At 34.5% G+C, this 20,164-nt stretch overlaps 1 protein-coding gene across 2 annotated transcripts in view; it reads left to right on the top strand.

Annotated features, from left to right (window-relative positions):
- Positions 1–20,164, top strand: part of CFAP47 (cilia and flagella associated protein 47) — a 429,253-nt gene that overhangs the window by 351,016 nt on the left and 58,073 nt on the right. For both annotated transcript variants that reach the window (XM_077144877.1, XM_077144876.1), the window contains 2 exons: positions 6,905–7,061; positions 17,905–18,003. In XM_077144877.1, the coding sequence (XP_077000992.1) occupies positions 6,905–7,061; positions 17,905–18,003 (256 nt within the window). The remainder of the gene's footprint in view (positions 1–6,904; positions 7,062–17,904; positions 18,004–20,164) is intronic.

The following is a 20,164-nucleotide window of genomic DNA, read 5'->3' as shown; positions in this document are numbered from 1 at the left end:
TGGATGGTCAAGGATTTAGAAGGATCCTGATAGGAAAATTGGTGACAAAGAGATCTAGGGGAGAGTTACGTGGATAGACATTTCTGAATGGGCATAAAACAAGAAGATATGTGTGTTCCATGTGAATATTCCCCAGAGGGTGATTTCAACAGAGGGGGATGCTAATAATCAAGTGGATAGGATGATCTCTTCTCTGTATACTCATTGACCGCTTTCTCCAGCTACTCCTGTCATTGTCCAGTGGGATTGTGTACAAAAGTGGCTATGGTGGTAGGGATGGAGATTATGCATGGGCTCAACAACATGGACTTCCACTCATTGAAGTGTATGATGGATTGGCCTTTTGAAGACTCGATAATGGTGCCAACTGGTAGCAGTACCTCACATGTCTGGGGCAGTGTTCTCTAGGAGGTTATGTATGCTCTGAATCAGCATACATTCTATGGTGCTGTTTCTCCCATAACCAGGATTCACTGGTCCAAGAATCAACAGGTAGAAATGGAACTGGGTCTACTCATTATTACCCCTAGTGATTCACTAGAAGAAGTTTTGCTTCTTGTCCCCACGACCTTAAGCTCTTCTGGTCCACAGGTCTTAGTTCCAAAAGGAGGAGAACTACCAACAGGAGACACAATAATGATTCTATTGAACTGGAAATTTCGACTGCCACCTGGCTACTTTGGCTTCTCATGCCTCTGAATTAGCAGAAAAAGAAAATAATTACTGTACAGGCTAAGGCATGTGATGCTGATTATCCAGGGGAATTAGGACTGCTACTACACAATTAAGGTAAAAAAGAGTTTGTCTGGCACGTAGGAGATCCTTTAAGGCATTTTTGGTACTACCATCTCCTGTGATTAAAGCCAATGGAAAACTGCAACCACTCAAACCAGGCAGGACTACTAATGTCCCAGACCTTTCAGGAAGTGAAGGTTTCATTGACCCCACCAGGCAAAGAACAATATCCAGCTGAAGAGCTTGCTGAGTGTAAGAGGAATATGAAATGGGTTTTAGCAGAAGGTAGAAGTATAAGTTACATCCATATGACCAGTTGCAGAAACGAGAACTATAATGGTTATGAGTATTTCTTCCTTGTTTTGTTATAAATATGCTTGTGTATAAATATAAAGAAGTATCTTTTTCTTCCATAGTTTATCCCCTTATCATATAACTTAAGTTGTGTTAATTTTATATCATAGTATTTAAGCTACAGGACATCAAGTTTAAAAGTGGATATTACTCAAAGACTTGCATCCTTTTATGGAGAAAGTGTCAGTGTTGTTTCCTATTGTACACAGGACAGTTGAATTAGGTTAAGTGAAAGTCTTATTTACTATTTTTATTTAGAGATTAATTATGGTTTAAGGAGATACATGCGGGTGCCAAGTTGACAAAGGATGGATTGTGATGGTTAAATTCACATGTCGACTTAGCTAAGTTATGGTGCCCAGTTGTTTGGTTAAGCAAGCACTGGCCTGATTGTTACTGTGACGGCATTTTGTGGACTTAAATCATTGATTAGGCCTATAATCAACAGTTTAGATTGCCTTTAACAATAAAAGAAGTCTCGTCCAAGCAGGTGAAGGTCTCAGAGGGAGAAATGATTATTTCAGCAGCTAGAAAGAATTTCTGTATACCTAAACCAGCCAACTTTTTCCTGGAGAATTCATTAAAATCTTTATTGGTATTCCCAATTTATGGCCTGACGAGTGGAATTTGGAATTCCCGATCCCCATGGTCCTGCGAAGCAATTCCTTTAATAAATATAAAATTTACGTACATATGTATCCTAATGGTTCTGTTTCTGTGGAAAGCCCTGCCTATACAACTTTTAAATGTGCCACACACCATTCTAAGAGGTATCTCAATTCATTCTCAATGCAGTTCTAAAAAGGAAGTATTGTTAACAACCTTATTTTGTGGATTTGGAACCTGAGGCCTAGAGAGAGATTAAGATGACAAAACTAGTAAGAAGTTGAATTGGGACCTGATCCAGAATGTATGACTTTAGCTTGTCTTCATGACTGCTTTCTATAACTGCCTACGGTTTGCCAACTGATTGCAATCTCTTACTGCCAATGGAAATTTTACATGACTTCTTACTTTCTCGCTATTTTTTTTTTCACTTCTTCAAGTCTTGGTGGAGAGGAAAGTCAATGCAGAAATGTACTTTATATCCTGGAGCACACCAAGGAGCTTACAAAACCCTTCCATCTTAGGGCCAGTGAGATGAATTCTAGTGTGGAGGTCCTAAAGTCAGTACAAGCTTGTGGGTTACTGAAGCATACTCAATTAAAAAAATTGGGTAATTAACCTTTAGAAAAATTATTTTGAGACAGTTAAATTTCCTAAAGTTTAACTGATATATGCATGACTTGAAGCACACACAATAGAAGTGTGCTTGATTTTCAAAAATATTAAAGCAAAAGACAGTAGTCATCATACAGAAATGACAATTCTTTGTCATGAATAATTTTAACAAACCAGATCTTTTTGGTAATTGCTTCATAGTAGAGTTAGAATTCCTACGTCTTACTTAATTATTGGGGAAAATTTTTGCTTATATATCTGGGGGAAGTGATATCTATTCAAGGATAGTTCAGCAGATCAGCAGGACAATTATCCGTTTTGTACTTTAAAAGCTTTGGAAGTTAAAAGTGAAATTACTAAAAAAAAAAAAAAAAGAAAAGAGAAAAGTGAAATTCCTTTTAAAACACAAAAGACTCAAACAAATAAATAACTGACTCAAACTGTTTTTGTACCAGTTGAGCCCTGGTGCTTGATTTTAGTCATTCTGAATATCTCCTTCCAAGTTGTAGTAAACACAAAGATTCATCTGTGGTTGAAGTTGAATCAATAATTCATCCTTTTAGCTCCTGGCTGGGTCTAGACCCCATCAACTTTTTCAATGTATTTCTCTAATCTTTCCAATTTTTCCTACCCTTTTCTTCCCTGGATCATTTGGGTCTTCCTTTTTTATTTAATTCATCCAGTTGGCATCCTTTGCAAACAACAACAAAGAAACAGTTCACAGTAAAATATTAATTATATGAACTTTTGAAAATACAACATACATTTTGTATGTGAAGAGATCTAAGGAATTTTTAAACTAAAACTTTAGGGTTTATTGTCTTAGGTTTTAGAATTTGAAACAACTGTTAACCATTAGGAAAAAATCCTCATATAAATATTTTTCTTTCTCTTGATTTCATTGATTAATTGTATCTGAACTGACGCACACACTGAGTAGCTGACTAATCGGTTATCAACTAATGGTGATCCATATAGAAGAAGCCTTAACTATTTCTTATAGTGCCTCTTTGCTTAATTGAGGGAAAGGGCTATCTGTTGTTATTGACTTCATTTGTTTTTGGTTTAATTCCTTGTGATGCGCTCTGCTTCGCAAAACTTTATGCTAGAGTTGTTTTGTGCAGATTTTGCATCCTAAAATTAATATGGTTAGTACATTACAACTGCAAATATTATAAACTCATATCATGCTGCCAGAATCTCTAAATGACATTGCATAAGTGCCAAGTGTGGGAATTGGGGGTCTCAGTGGTCTCAAACATTATGTTAAGAGTGTTCTTTCAAAAAAAAAATAAGCGTATTCCTTCTTGTTTTTACCATTATTCGATTTTTACTTTCAAATGGTTGCCATTGTTTATTTCATTATTTCTTGATTGTGACTTGATTATTCTAAAGGTCAGAATAGTAAAAATGAAAGAAGATATAAAACTCGAGTGGTGTCATGACCCACCTTGAATCTATGATCCTTGTAACCTGCGTCTATAGAAAGCTCTGTTGAATCCCAGCAAGCTTTTATGCCCTGGAGTTCTGCTCAATATATCAGCCAGATTTACTCTTTTACCTCCACTAGTTTTATGTTTCAGAAACAGTGGAATTAAAGATTTTACTTCTGCTCCTTTAGAAGAAGTTCGAGATTAAAATGGTCTAAAAATGTTACTTTTTTTAAAAAAGCACATACTCACTGGGTTACTTTTTAATTTCCCTCTTTGCCCCAAATGGATAATTTAAGCAATGGTGGAGCATCTGTGGGATATTAGTGTTTAATAATGGAGGAATGTGTTTAGCTTAGAAGCACAATAGAACTCCAGCGTTCCAGGCCACTTGAGGAAAGATAAAAACACAACCTTCTTCTTTTGCTTTTTTTGCTCATTCCCAAGGATTTCAATTCAAGTCATCTTATTTCTGCCATCCAGATTTTATTTTATAAACAACAGTTTGTAAAATAGTCAAAATGTCAATAATTTACTTAAACTAGTTGTTAATTAATTGATGCATGATTTCAGTTGGTCAATTGCAGGAAATCAAGCTGGAACATCATAATTGAAAAATAGTGAATTTGGTCTCTAAAATTAGTAGTCATTTAATGAAATCAGAAAGAAAGATAGACGATAAAGATTGAGATGGTATAATCTAGGAATGCCTAGAGTGTATAATGATAGTAACTAAATGTACAAATTTTAAAAATGTTTTTGTGTGAGGAAGAACAAAGGAATGTCATTACTTCAGGGTGCTGAAAATAGATGGTAATTAATATTTTAAAATTTCAACTTATGTGTGAGACTAAAGCAAAAAATGTTTATTTGGCACAAAATTTATATTTTGACTAGTGCATTTCCTAATATAACTTATGTAGATAGCTTGGTTGAACACCATAAGTACAAGGAACCTTTGGTAGAACATGAGATTTGTTGGTTTGTCCAAAAGAGTGATACCCCAATGAATCCCAGAGTGATTTGATCAGTGAATAAAAAAGTATTTGCAAAGTCCCCTTCGGGGAATGGTGAGAATGTGGGAAAATTCAACTTCCCCAAGTTGAATTCTTGATGTTCTCACAAGCAGTGTGGACAAGCAAAGCTATAGGCTGAGCCCCCAGTCTTGGGGTTTGTTCATATGAAACTTAACACCACAAAGGATAGGCTAAGCCTACTTAAAATTTAGGCCTAAGAGTCACCCCCAAGAGAGCCTCTTTGGTTGGTCAGATGTGGCCTCTCTCTACAGCCAACACAACAAGCAATCTCACCACCCTTCCCCTGTCTACGTGGGACATGACTACCAGGGGTCTGGACCTTCCTGGCAAAGTGAGACAGAAATCCTAGAATGAGCTGAGACTCAGCATCAAGGGGTTGAGAAAAACCCTAGAATGAGCTGAGGCTCAGCATCAAGGGATTCTGAAGACCTTCTCGACCAAAATGGAGAAGAGTGAAATGAGATAAAGTGTCAATGGCTGAGAAATTTTAAACAGAGTCAAGAGGTTATTCTGGAGGTTACTCTTACACATTAAGTAGATATCACCTTGTTATTCAAAATGTAATGGAGAGGTTGGAGGGAACTGCCTGAAAATGTAGAGCTGTGTTCCATTAACCACGTTTCTTGATGATGACTGAATAATGATATAGCTTTCACAAAGTGACTGTGTGACTGTGAAAACCTTGTGTCTGGTGCTCCTTTTATCTACCTTGTCAACAGATGAGTAGAACATATGGAATAAAAATAAATAAAAGGGGGAACAAATGAAAAAATAAATTTAGTTTGAAATACTAGTGATCAATGAAAGGGAGGGGTAAGGGGTATGGTATGTATAATCTTTTTTTTCTGTTTTCGTTTTATTTCTTTTTCTGTTGTCTTTGTATTTCTTTTCTGAATTGATGCAAATGTTCTAAGAAATGATCATGATGATGAATATGCAACTATGTGATGATATTGTGAATTAATGATTATATATATAGAACAGAATGATCATATGTTAGGAATGTTTTTGGTTTGTTGTTAAATTTTTTAATTAATAAATGAATAAATAAATAAAAATACTAAAAAATAAATAAATAAAATTAGTAGTCATTAAAATTTGGAAAACAGACACATATATGTGTGTATATGTGTTTATATATATAAGTAATATGCATATATATATGACTAGATATGAAGATAAAACTTGCTTGCAATCCTATCTACTCGAGGAAGCATTTTATGGATTTCCTGTCACCACCTATATTATTTTGGAAGAATCTTGAAGCAACGTTCCCTCTCTTTGTTGGAATTTAGTTTAGGAACCTTAATATCATTTAAGAGATTATAACATTAACAAAGTATTCAGTGTAGAAGTTTGAGATAACATAGAGCTGAGTCACAGACTCCTGTACTCTTGAGGGTTTTTTTTTTTTTTTTCTAAATGAATAAAGAGAACATTTTCAAAGAGCACTTTGCAGGCTTCTAAAACTTAGGTAAGAACAGTGGCTACATTCAATCTCCTTTCTGTCAGTTTCACTCATATTATATGATAAAAGAACCTTCAGTGTTTCTTAAGGACAGTTGTGATATTAGCTAGGGGAAAGGGGCAGCTAGCAATAAACAAAGAACATATACTGTACTAGCTGCTGGGGATAAACAAAACGGCATTCAGTTGTACATACTTCCTTTTAATGCAACTTCAGTTTGTTCCTCACCTTCTTTGCCTTCATGTGGTAACTATCTGAATTTCTTTTGAAATATACCCTCAGATTTTGGGAACTTCGTGTAGCATTTAGTACCAAAATTTGCTGCTTAAAATCATTTTTGTAAAAGCCTTCGAGTAGAAATGCAAGATTCTCCATTAAAGTTTCTCTTAGTTACTGTAAAAAAGCTAATATGCATTGAGTATTTGAATATTGGTGTCTTACCATCTTCTTTTTCAGTGCAGAAGCACATCAATTGATTTTTCAGTAAATCAAAAAAGAAGAAATAGGAGAAAAAAAGGAAATATAAAACAATACAGGTTAAATATCCACAACAAAAGTTTTATCTGCTGACATTTTTATGTGTATTACCTGTATTAAGTGTTGCAAATTAAATGTCTACACTTAGGAAAAATATACTATGCATATTTATCTTTAAACAGTTTGAAGAATGGAGATTCCTCCTTTCTGGAGTAGGACTGTTCCCCCAGCCTCTAGATACACAAAGAATAACCACATACCTTGGCCTTCATTCATCTGTCGTCATATTTTTCAAAAATCCCACTGAAGAAGATGTTTTCATTGATGTCACACTAACAAGTAAGTTGTTTTTCTTATATTTTACAGAAATTATTTTATAGATATTAATAAAACTTATTTCCCCACAGGATCAAGGCATTTACAGATATTAATTTACGTATATTAATAAAACTCAGTTTCTCATATGATCAAAGATTTTAGAGCTTGTGTATTCTTCAGAGAATGGCCATTAATAGCATCATTTTATAAAATAGAAAACATAAGTCATGAGAGATGAGGTCATGTATCTGAAATTATAGCTGGTAAATGGTAGAGCCAGAATAAGAAATTAGGTATTCTGTACCATGTCAAATTCTTACAATTTTATCTGCAAACACAAATATATAAATTAATATGTTTGTAAGATTATGATGATCTTACTCAATTACACCAATGCTTATTCCTCAAAGTTTTATAGAAATTCTAGTGTTCTGACTTTACTTCCTGCCCCCATTTTCTGATAAATGGACCTTGGCTCCAGCTGAGCTTGTGCCTTTTTCAATATCAAATTGTAGACAAAAAGTTTTAAATTAAATCATATGAAGTTTTTGATCACTTCGTAGTAAATGGCCAGGTGGTGTGAATCTGAAATTTTTAAAAAATCAACTTATCATTAATTTTCTGAAACGCGTATTAAATGTCATATTGGGCATTACTAATTGTAGCCTTTCACCTACTGTTACCACTTCTATTAACACTACTAGTACGATCCATTGATTGAAATGCAATTGTTAGGCTAAAAGGTATACATATTAGAAAGAAATAAATAACCAACTCACTCTCTGGAAGGGCTGTACTGTTACAATTCATGCTGCCATCAAGAGTACATTAAAAACAATACCTATTTTCCTGAACCTTATAAGCCCTTATTCTCCTTAATCTTCATCAATCAGATTGGATGAAAACTGTATCTTATAATCATTGCAAATTTACTATTCTTTGGTTAATGCTTAAGCTGAACACTTATGTGTTGGATATTTGGTCTTTCTTGATCATCTTTTCATGCTCTTTTATGGAAGAATGAATAAAAAATCAGAAAATAATATGATCTGATGGAAAATTGCCTTACAAGTGCTTTGACAGTGATGATGAGATACAGTAGTTAGTAAAAGGTGATTGTATGTTCAGAGAAGTGGGCATTTTAAGATGGAAGAGACTTGAATATATTTATAAGCAGAAGAATGAAGCCAAGGTTGAAAAGTATTTGAAGGTATAAAAGAGGGAGAGTTTGACTAATGGATTAATGCTCTGTGATGCCTGGAATCAGGATAGAGGTTGAAGGAAGAGCCATGAAGATCTCTTAGTAGACTTTTGTTAAGGAATCACCACACATAAGGTTGAACCAATTTCATTTCCTCCTGAATACAGTAGAGTACAGTCCCAGTCCAAGATCTTCATCCATTCCTGCATCCATGCCCTTTCCATGTGATTTTGTTCAGTTTTTTTTCCCTACTTAAGGCAGAATATATTTCTACCGACACCATTGATGTTAGGCTGGAATTGTGGCTTGCTTTGTCTAAAAAAACATAAACAGTAGCATTAGTATGTCAGTATTGAGGTAAGCCTTAAGAACAATGTTTCTGCTCTACCTATTTTGTGTTTGACATCACCATCAGAAGAAAACTTTGCATCTCGTTCACTTATCCAAGGAAGATGAACAATACAGAGAAGACCTGGACGTAAATAACAGCTTAGAGGCAATTCTAGCCTATGTCAGCCAAATGCTAGCCGGCCCATAGACAAGTGAGCAAGAGTAAAGAATTATTGTGCTAAATTAAAGGGTTTGGGGTTTGGGGGTGGTTTGTTTTTAGCAGGATTGTGGCAGTAGTTGACTGAGACACTGGGTGTGATCTTACTGAGATAGCTACAGTATTCTATGTGTAATGCTTTTCTAGAGAGGACTAATGACAGAGCAAATGAACAATACAAGTTTTCACTACTCAGTTATACCACCATGACTTCAGGAATCATATTTCTAATATAAGTAATATCCTTAAAATTTCCCCCTGCACAGTATTACGTAAATAAATGCTAATCACATCCATGATACATATATCTAAAATAGCAAGGGCTATACTTTGTTTCAATTAATATTTATGTGCTTTGGTAGTTGATTTAACTATTCACTATATTTTTAACTTAATCTAATAAACATTTATTTAGAACTTATGTGCCAGACACTATTCTAGGCGCTTCATAATATTAACTTATTTCATCCTCATATGAACAGTTTAAGATGGGTACTATCATTTCTACATTAACAAATGAAGACACTGGGACCTAGAAGTTTAAGGAGTTCTGTCTAAGGTCATCAGGTAGGAAGTAGTAGAGCTACAATTTGAAACCACTTGCTCTTTACATCTCTAATTATTACTCAACATAGTAATCTTATTGTCTAAAATGTATTCAAAATTGAACTAAAAATATGATGGCTAGGTCTTTCATCATAGGTTCCATGATGAGGAGAGGGTATCCATGGAACTATAAGAAAAAAAAAAAATCAAACAGAAATACTGAAACAGATTCTTCCATAAAATACAGGAAACACGTTTGCTGTGATTGCATTCTAAAATAAATGCCAGTTAATGTTCATCTTCCAAATAAATAAAAAATCCAGGTAACTTGCATCTTGGAAATTTTTAAATTTAATTTCACTTAATTAAATCCAGGAGAAACCCTTAAATACCAAATACTATTTTAACGATGAATACTACAAACAATGCTAATAATAGCTGGCGATCACTGAGCATTAATGATGTGAAATATTACTGAATCCCTACAATATCTTGTCTGGCTTATCCTGGAACTCATCATGGGGTTTAAGTCAGGCTGTGGAGCAATTCCTGATCTGAACACTGCTCTTTCCTACGACGTCCTACATCAGTAGTTCTCAAGGTTGTCTGTGCAGCTGAATGACTAGGGAAAATTTAAAGAATAGTGTGCCCAGGCCCATCCCAGAGAGTCATATTCAGTAGACCACAGAGGAAGCCCCAGCTACTTGTAAAATTGTCTCCACAGATCCTGGTATGCTACCAGGATAGTCATTAAGAGCTGAGGGCTAGTTGAGAAAAGCTGATAAACTCCCAACTAGCTAAAATATCTGGGGCCTATCCAAATTTCTCCACTTTTTCACAAGCCAGGCTTTATACCTAAGAAGAGGGATAAATAGATGCAAGAAGGTGGCCCATAACTGCAAATTCCCTCCCACATCCAAACATTCAGCTATTCAGCTATACAAATATTTTAATTAATACGCTGTATCAGGAGATTCACTTTTTAATGATACATCTTAATTAGTAAATATTTTCAGCATTCCCTTTCATATGTGTTTTTACTGTGAAATATATGCATGTACTACTATCGACTTGTGTATTTAATATTAATAGAGTAAATCTTTTTAAAATGAATTAAATATAAATATAATTTATGATGTTTTCCCCATGACCCAATGGACCATCTTACACTAATCCCATGTGAAGGTATTAAAATATGCTTCCATTTAGTTAAACCTGTAGGAATTACAGATTTTGTTTTTCATTTTTGTTTTGTTTGGTTTGCTGTTTAAAGTTTTTAATGCATTTGGAGACCCCCCACACAAAAACACACAACAACTTTTTATTTGAAATATTTCAATCCTACAGAAGAGTTCAGAATACTAAATGATCCTACACTTTTCAAATAGATTAATCAATTGTTAACTTTTGGAGGAATTTGCTTTATCTCCCGTCTCTGTCTATTGTCATATTTCATCTCTAAATCATGCATGAACTTAGAATAAGTATTTTCTCCAACACAACAGCAATGCCATTATCACTCACAAGAATATTACATGGATTCAATAGTATTATTTATTATACTGCACACATTAGAACTTCTCCAATTGTCCTAAAAATGTTTTGTGCAACTTTGTTTTTCTAATCCCAGATCCATTCAAGGATTATACAATGCATTTGGTTATCAGGTATCTTTGATCTCCTTTAATCTAGAAATTCCCTCCCCACTTGTTTTGTCTTTCATGACATTTGCATTTTGGAAAGTGAAGGCCAGTTGTCTTGTAGAATGTTGCACAGTGCAAATTTATCTGTCTCCCCACGATTCGATTTAGAGTACACACTTTGGTGAGACTGTCACATAGGATATGTAATTCTCATTGGAACACATCAGATGGCATATAATCTTAGTTCCATTAATGGGGATGCTAAATTTGATCACACAGTTAAGGTTGTGTCTAACAGATCTTTACTTTGGTAAAGGCATTTCCCCCTTATAATTAATAAGTAATTTGGGGTGGTGACAATTTGAGCAATGTGAATAACCTTTTCTCTTCCAATGTTTCACTTGATGATTTTTTCCATTCATTTTCCCTGTCAGCATCAATAATCTGTATGAATTCAATTATTTTTAACTATTTGAGGATATGGTCTATCTTGGTGAATATTCCATGGTGCTCGAAACAAATCTGTATTTTGCTATTTATTGTGTGAAGTGTTGTATATGTCAATTAAATCTTCTCTGTTAATTGTATTGTCAGATCTTCTTTATCTTTGCTGTATTTCCTCATTAGTAGCTCTATCAGTTGCTGAGAGGGGAGTGATGAAGTCCACAACTATACTGTTGGATTTATCTATTTCTCCTCTCTGATCTGTATGTTTCTGCTTCATGCATTTTGAGGCCCTGTCTGTAATGTACGTAATCAGGATTGTCATGTCTCCCTGGTGAAACGATCTTTTATGATTCTGTAATGCTCCTTTGTCTCTAGTAATTTTCATTTCTCTGAAGTTTATTTTATATGATATTAATGTAGCCATTCATGCTTTTTTATTTTTAATATTGTTTTCATGGTATATCTTTTCCCATCCTTTTTCTTTTAACTTACCTATGGCATTGGGTTTTTTTTGAGATATGTTATATATTCACATACCATATAATCATCCAAAATGTACAATCAGTGGTTCACAATACCATTATATAGTTGTGCATTCAGTATCACAATTGATTTTTGAACATTTTCATTACTCCAGAAAGATAAAAATAAGAGTAAAAGTGAAAAGGAATACACCCTCCCCCCTTATTATTTATTTATTTATTGTTGTCTTTTTTTTTCTTACTCATTTGTCCATACACTGGATAAAGGGAGTATATAAGTCACAAGGTTTTCACAGTCACAGCCAAACCTTAAAAAGACTGTAGTTATTCAGTCATCTTCAAGAATCAAGGCTATTGGATTCCAGTTTAATAGTTTCAAGTATTTCCCTCTAGCTACTCCAGTACACTAAGAACTGAAAGGGAGTATCTATATACCACATAAGAATAACCTCTAAAATAACCTCTTGGCTCTGTTTGAAATATCTCAGCCAGTGAAACTTTATTTTGTTTCATTTCTTTTCACCCTTTTGGTCAAGAAGTTTTCCTCAACATGAGGGCAAGGACACAAATGGACATTTGCACACCAATGTTTATAGCAGCATTATTTACAATTGCCAAGAGAAGGAAACAACCAAAATGTCCATCAACAGATGAGAGGCTAAACAAACTGTGGTATATACATATGATGGAATATTATGCAGTTGTAAGACAGAATAAATTGATGAAGCATGTAACAACATGCATGCACCTTGAGGACATTTTGCTGAGTGAGATTAGCCAGAAACAAAAGGACAAATACTGTATAGTCCCACTGATATGAACTAACATTAGTGAATGAACTTGGAGAATTTCAGTTAAGAACAGAGACCATCAGGAGATAGAAATAGGTTAGATATTGGGTAATTGGAGCTGAAGGGATACAGACTGTACAACAGGACTGATTGTAAAAACTCAGAAATAGATAGCACAATACTACCTAACTATAATACAATAATGTTAGAACACTGAATGAAGATGAATGTGAGAATGATAGAGGGAGGAGGGCTGAGGCCGCAAATGAAATCAGAAGGAAAGATAGACGATAAAGACTGAAATGGTATAATCTAGGAATGCCTAGAGTGTACAATGATAGTGACTAAATGTACAAATTAAAAAATTTTTTTGCATAAGGAAGAAGAAAGGAATGTCAATATTGCAGGCTGTTGAAAATAGATGGTAATTCATATTTTAAAACTTTAATTTATGTGTGAGACTAAAGCAAAAAATGTTTATTTGGTACAAAATTTATGATTTCACTAGTTCATTTCCTAATATAATTTATGTGGTCAGTTTAATTGAATGCCATAAGTATGTGGAACCTTGAATAGGGTGCGGGATTTGTGGGTTTGTCCCAGAGTGATTTGAACAGTGAATAAAACAACAGTATCTGCAAAGTCCCCTTGGGGGAATGGCGAGAAAGGGGGGAAATTCAACTTCCCATGTGGAGAACTCCTGATGTTCTCACAAGCAGTGGGGACAACCAAAGCAATAGGCTGAACCCCCAATCTTGGGGTTTGTTCATATGAAACTTAACTGCACAAAGGATAGGCTAAAACTAATTAAAATTAGGCCTAAGAGTCAACCCCAGAGAACCTCTTTTGTTGCTCAGATGTGGCCTCTCTCTCTCAGCCAACACATCAAGCAAACTCACTGCCCTCTTCCTCTCTACATGGGACATGACTCCCAGGAGTATAAACCTTCTGGCAACATGGGACAGAAATCCTAGAATGATCTGGCACTCAGCATCAAGGGATTGAGAAAACCTCCTCGATCAAAATGGGAAAGAGTGAAATGAGACAAAATAAAGTGTCAATGGCTGAGAGGTTCCAAACAGAGTCGAGAGGTTATCCTGGAGGTTATTCTTACGCATAAAATAGATATCACCTTGTTAGTCAAGATGTAATGGAGAGGCTGGAGGGAACTGCCTGAAAATGTAGAACTGTGTTCCAGTAGCCATGTTTCTTGAAGATGATTGTATAATGATGTAGCTTTTGTAAAGTGACTGTGTGATTGTGAAAACCTTGTGTCTGATGCTCCTTTTATCTACTGTATGGACAGATGAGTAAAATATATGGATCAAAAATAAATAATAGGAGAAACAAATGTTAAAATAAATTTAGTAGATTGAAATGGTAGTAATCAATGAAAGGCAGTGGTAAGGGGTATAGAAAAAAATAGGGGAAACAAAGGCTAAAATATATTGGGTAGATGGAAATACTAGCAGTCAGTGAGAGGTAGGGGTAAGGGCTATGGTATGGATGAGTTTTTTTTTCTTTTTTTTATTTCTTTTTCTGAATTGATGCAAATGTTCTAACATATGATCGTGGTGATGAATATACAACTATGTGATGCTATTGTGAGTTATTGGTTATATACCAAGAATGGAAAAATCATATGGTAGAATGCTCGTGTTTGTATGTTATGTTTAAAAAAAATGTTTTTAAATTAAAAAAAAGAAATCTTCCTTAATTCCATGAAGCCAGGTCTGGGCTTATACCAAGATTTCTGTCCCACATTGCCAGGGAGATTTATACCCCTGGGAGTTATGTCTCAGTAGTAGAGAGGGCCGTGAGTTCACCTGCCTAGTTGGCTTAAAGAGAGGCCACATCTGAGCAACAAAAAAAAGGTTCTCTGGGGATGACTCTTAGGCATAATTGTAAGTAGGGTTATCTTCTCCTCTGCCAGGAATAAGTTTCATAAGGCAAGCCCCAAGATCGAGGGCCTGGCCCATCTAATTGGCCCATCCCCAATGCTTGGGAGAATATCCATTCTTCCCCAGGTGGGAAAGTTTTATATTTCCACTTTTTCCCCTAGTCCCTTAAGGGTACTTTGCAAATACTTTTTTACTTACCCATGTTACTCTGGGATATATCAGGGCATCCCACCAACGTGTACAAACCACGATCTTACTTCCTATTCAAGGTTCCATGTAATTACGGTGTTTGAATAAGCTGACCATACGAGTTAGATTAGATGGAGTGCTGCTGAAAATATAAATTGTGCACCAATTAAACATCTCTTCCTTTTGTCTCACACAGAAGTTGAAGTTTTAGAACGTAGTCAATATCATCCTTTACCCTTTAGTCTGCTTTACCTTAGTCCTACCTGGATCAGCTTTATTCATATCTCTAATTGACATCTGATCTCTTTTTCAGTGTTTTTAACAGTTGCTGTAGGAGATAAAGCTGACTTTCATAGCTGCAGAGAACTCTACCTCTGAGTCTCAGGTGTCACACAAATACAAGGAGTTCCAGGAAGCAATATGACATTTGATTTAAAGAAGTTTCTTATAGAGAGCACATTGTTGGAATTCTTTTAAAAATCAACTCTGTCCTTGTTCCAGTCTCCCTCAGCTGCTATTCCAGCAGGAGAATTGGAGCATCACCTGCCTCTACCAAGAGGCAGGGAAAGGAAAATCAGCTCCCTCTTCTTTTATTGTCTGTGCGTATTGGTTGTACTGAGTAGAAAGCTTCTGCAGCACCCTGTCCAGGATATATGTGAGGCAGTATAGACACCCAAAGAATTTACCACCATGAGTCCATAGGCCCCTTAGCCTTTCCACCTGTGAGAGTCTTCTCATACTTGCTTGTTGTATTCTGTCCGGCGATTTTTAGTTGTTTTACAATTAAAGGGAAGGTCTGGGAGGAATAGAGCTACTTCATCTTCGTGGATATTTTTATTCAGTAAGTTTTATTCTTTCTATGTTCCCAAATTTGGCATGCAAGTTCCATTACAAGTCACCACCTATGTCCTTTTAACTTGTACCTATTAGTCCTTGAGCGTTTCCTTACTTTCTGGCACAACAGTATGTTCCGGGTTCGCCTGGCACTTTTCTTGCTTCAGAACTAATGTCAGGCATTTCCCAAAGTTCCCTTTAGAGAGGAAAGGTATTTAATATCTAAAATATGGACAATAAGTGTATTCGTTACTGCATTGTCCCTTTCAGTTGTCAGGACAAAGAAATATGATTTTTAAAATTATGATTCCCAACTGATTCTTCCCATTCAGATTGTAACACAGGATTCTTCCTCACTTTGTCTGTCTCCCTTCTTCCTCAGTGAAAAGTCTCGTTCCCAATGCTTCAATTTAATACTCATTTGCTCTATCATAACAATGCACTCCCAATATTTTCAAAATTGTTGGACTTTTACAACTACAAAAAAAGGAAAAGATAAAGAAAACAGAAAAAGTAAATGAAACCCAAACACATTCAATAAGTTAATGGTATCTTTGTAGTTAGTTTTCCTTAGAATATGTTGTACCAAGGTAGAACAGAGTACTATGGTCAAAACGCTCTTTAATTATTTACTGTTCTATGTGGTTTTATTGGCATTTCATCCAAAGATGGAGTTCTTATTTTAAATTTAATCTCAAATTTTATGGTATGTTATTTCCAACTTTTTAATTTAATTTTATTTTTTGAATTTATGAAACTCTTATTGTTTAAAAGTTAAAGGCATATAAAAAGTTCCACTTAGGCGAGTTTTACTCCTATATCTATGCCATCCACCACATTATCAATGAACTGTTTAGGATAGCTGTCTTCATTTGATTCTGATATTTGCACACTGTGTTTCTTTTTGCAAAAATAAAGATCTGTGACTAAGTACATATATACGCACATAGTCTCATTTCATCTGCTTTCTCATTCAAACGTAGGACACTATATAGTCTCTTTTGCACTTTGCTTACTTTATCTAACAGTATGCTTGGACTTCCTGTAAAGCAGTTAATGGACATATGCTTCATTCATTTTTATGACTTTTTAGTACCTCTTTTTGTCACTGCACTAATGTTTATATACAGCCAGTCTCTACTACATGAGCCTTTTCATTATTTCTAATATTTTTCTATGAAAATAATGCCCACAATTAGTGACCATAGCTGCATATTGTTTCATATTTGAGGAGGTATACAACTAAGATAGATTTCTAGAAGTAAAATTAAAGGACCAAACAGGAAATACATATAAACTTCTATTATGTTACCAATATCCCCTCCATAGGTTTATAACATTTTGTATTCTGATTTCTTTCCAAGGAGAGTTTCAGTTTATATTTAGTGCATTATACTTAAAGTTATACAGCTCTTTGCTGACAAACGTTTTCATCTTTTGTACATAATAGCACACAAAACAAGTGCTTGTTGTGTAATATAGTGTGTTTTAGATAATTGATTGTTTTTGTCTTTATCGATTTAAGCTTATTGTTACAGCTGCATAATTGTGTATTTGTGCATAGGGCATATTAAATGTTATTATCTATTTTTAATGATGAGCTCAAAGAGTATCACAATATCTGTTGAATTTTGAGCAGTTTAAATTGAAAGTCCAAGAACTTATCGGTTGATTATATCATATTTTAGCATATTATAATGAAAACAATTTATAATGTTAGTTGAGATCTTCAAATAAATACCATGTAAATCTCATTTCAAAATATTCTTTGAAAAATGTTCACTTGAAAAGTTTCCTGTTTCAAGTTTCCTGGTTGCTACAACAAAGACCACAGTGGTTTGCTTAACAATGGGAATCAATTGGCTCATGGTTTCAGAAGGCTAAATGGTTTGCTTCCTTCCAAAGACTGCTGCCCTGCAGTCTTGGGATTCATTGGCTTTTCTGTCACATGTCAATGTACACGGCAGTGTATTCTCCTTTTTCTTCCTAGGTTCTATTGACTTCTGGCTCCTTCCTGTGGCTTTTTTTTTTTTCAGAGTCCAATTTCCTTTGCTTATAAAGACTTCAGCCCTCATTGAATTTTGGCACACTTTAACTAATCATGTCTTCAAAGGTCCTATTTACTGATGAATCCACACACACAGAAGTTGAGACTTGAACATACCTTTTGTGGGGGACATTATTTAATCCTCAATATTTCCCATTAGAGAAGACCTTTGATTCTGTTTCAACCTCCATTGAAGTTTTCCCTTTTGAATATGACATTGGATTTTTTTTAACAAGGTCAAGAAACCCCCAAGGATCTAGTCATTGACCCTTGCTGGAATAGCTTCTTCGAGGAGAATTCTGCCTTCAGGTTTAAAACTCTGAATCAAGTACAAGGTACAGAACTTTTACTTTATTTTCTATCATTCTGCATGCTGTTGCATTTCAGAGATGATGAAATATGTGTCTGTTGTCATATAAACATTTAATTTACAATTTTTGAAATAAAATTTTAGTAATCTGAGAGAGAAACATAAATATCATGACCTTTATATATATTCATTACATATGCATTGTTTTTTATTCCATAGTACATATGTAAGATGCAATGTTTTATTTTTGAGGTTTGGCTTGGTTGAATGTCATATCACTTAATGCATGGGTTTGTGAGTGAAAGATATTGGGATTTATACAAAATAGTGTGCTAAAGATACTAACACTTATGAAAAATAACTACATCTTTGCAAAGGTAATGATTCCTTCCAAATTCAATACAGGAATATAAATCTATTTCTTCTGTATTAGTCATCCCACCTGCATATTGGAAATAGGAGAAAATCTAAGGCATAAGAAATACTGAAGTTGCTTAAAAATCTAAAGCTTGAAAATTATGAACATGTTTAAAATCTAATAATTCTTTTTAAATTACAGTGAAAACGATAGTTATGGTAAATATGACAAGATGCAAATTATCTTATAATAAATATGAATTGAAATCAATAATAAATATTAACATCCTAATAAAAATAGGTTAGTAAATTTCATTTATGCTTACTATAATCATATATGTCAGTGTCCTTAATCTCTTTAATTCATCTCATTTGATACTCAGTGCACCTCCGTGGTATGTGTTGTCATTCTCATTGAATCGATGAAAAGATTGCAATCCAGACAACAATAACTTACACAGAACCAAAAATGAATGCAATTTCTGTGCAAGACAGAAACCAACATTCTGCTTTCCAATTTTAAATTTTCTAACTTGATAAATAGAAATTTAATGTTCTTTCTTCATTAGAATTTGTATTGTTGGTATTGACTTAATATGGTTTCAACTTTAATCTGATTTTCTGCTAGATTCTTTTTTGATTTTTCCAGGTTTTCCTATGACTCATTTTTTTTTTTTTTAGATAAACCATGCACACTCTGCCTGTGCAGTGGTTTAGAAAGAGTTCAAGGTGCACTCCCTGCTGCTCTATACAATAAAAATCTCCAAAGGAGATTACTTATTTGCTAGAAAGTTCCTGTTTGCCCTCGTATCCTTACATGCTATATAATACTCTTAGGAGTTTTCCTGCTGGAATTTGAACATTAAGGATATAACAGAAATGAAAGCTTTGATGCCTACACTGGTATCTTAGAGAAATTGGCCATATTGTAAAATGTACGTCTAGGGATAGTACCATATGCCAGAAATATCATTTGTCATTTTAAACTAAGTATTCTTACATCAACATGGAACATTTCCTTGGTGAATATATAAGAACTGAGAACTGAAAAGATTTTCTTATTCTTAACCAACATGATTTCAAGGGATACACATAGGTCTCATGTAAACAGAATGATTTCTATGTTCAAATAAATTTTGGAAATTGTTGGTTAGACAAGGTTTCTTCATTGCAATGTTTCCTTGGGCTTTTACTTTTTTTTTTCTTTGCTACTGCTGTGTGTATTTCCATGTAGAGGAAATAATATGCATTTTTCACCAATATCAGACCAAGGACCATTCCTTGGTAAATATTGCTCTCAGATGAATTGATTTAGCAGAGAGTTTCTAAACTTGCACGCTTTAATTTGCCATGTGATGTGACAATGCATTCAATTAAGTGTTAGGCATTAAAGGGAAAGCTAAGTCTAATATACGTCCCTCGCATATGAATGCTGCAGCTTTATTTTCTGGGAGCAAGTATTCTCTGCATCATCCTAGTCTCAGCCTGCTTTTACCGACATTTTGGTCTATATATGACAAAAGGACATAGATGAAAACATTTTCTGCAAACCGTTCTTTTATTAACTTCTCTCAGAATTTTTAAGTACCCTTTTCCTTGTCAAGACCTTTAATAGTCAGATCTGTAGATAGCGACATAACAGAGAACTCGAGCCATCAGCACTAATATTTTTTCAGAGCTAAGAGCACTCACATGCCCCTTTTTTTTCCTAGAATTTTTCTTCCTTATATGGAGCCCCATCCTGTGCAATAGAAAGCTAAATATTTCTTTGACTTATTATTTACAAGTTCAGTGCTCCTTTTGATATCTTTCTTTCACAACTAGTAGTA

Source organism: Tamandua tetradactyla, chromosome X (assembly GCF_023851605.1).
Source record: "Tamandua tetradactyla isolate mTamTet1 chromosome X, mTamTet1.pri, whole genome shotgun sequence".
NCBI lineage: Eukaryota > Metazoa > Chordata > Mammalia > Pilosa > Myrmecophagidae > Tamandua > Tamandua tetradactyla.
The sequence above is the reverse complement of the archived record's forward strand: the minus strand, read 5'-3'. Positions and strand labels throughout refer to the sequence as shown.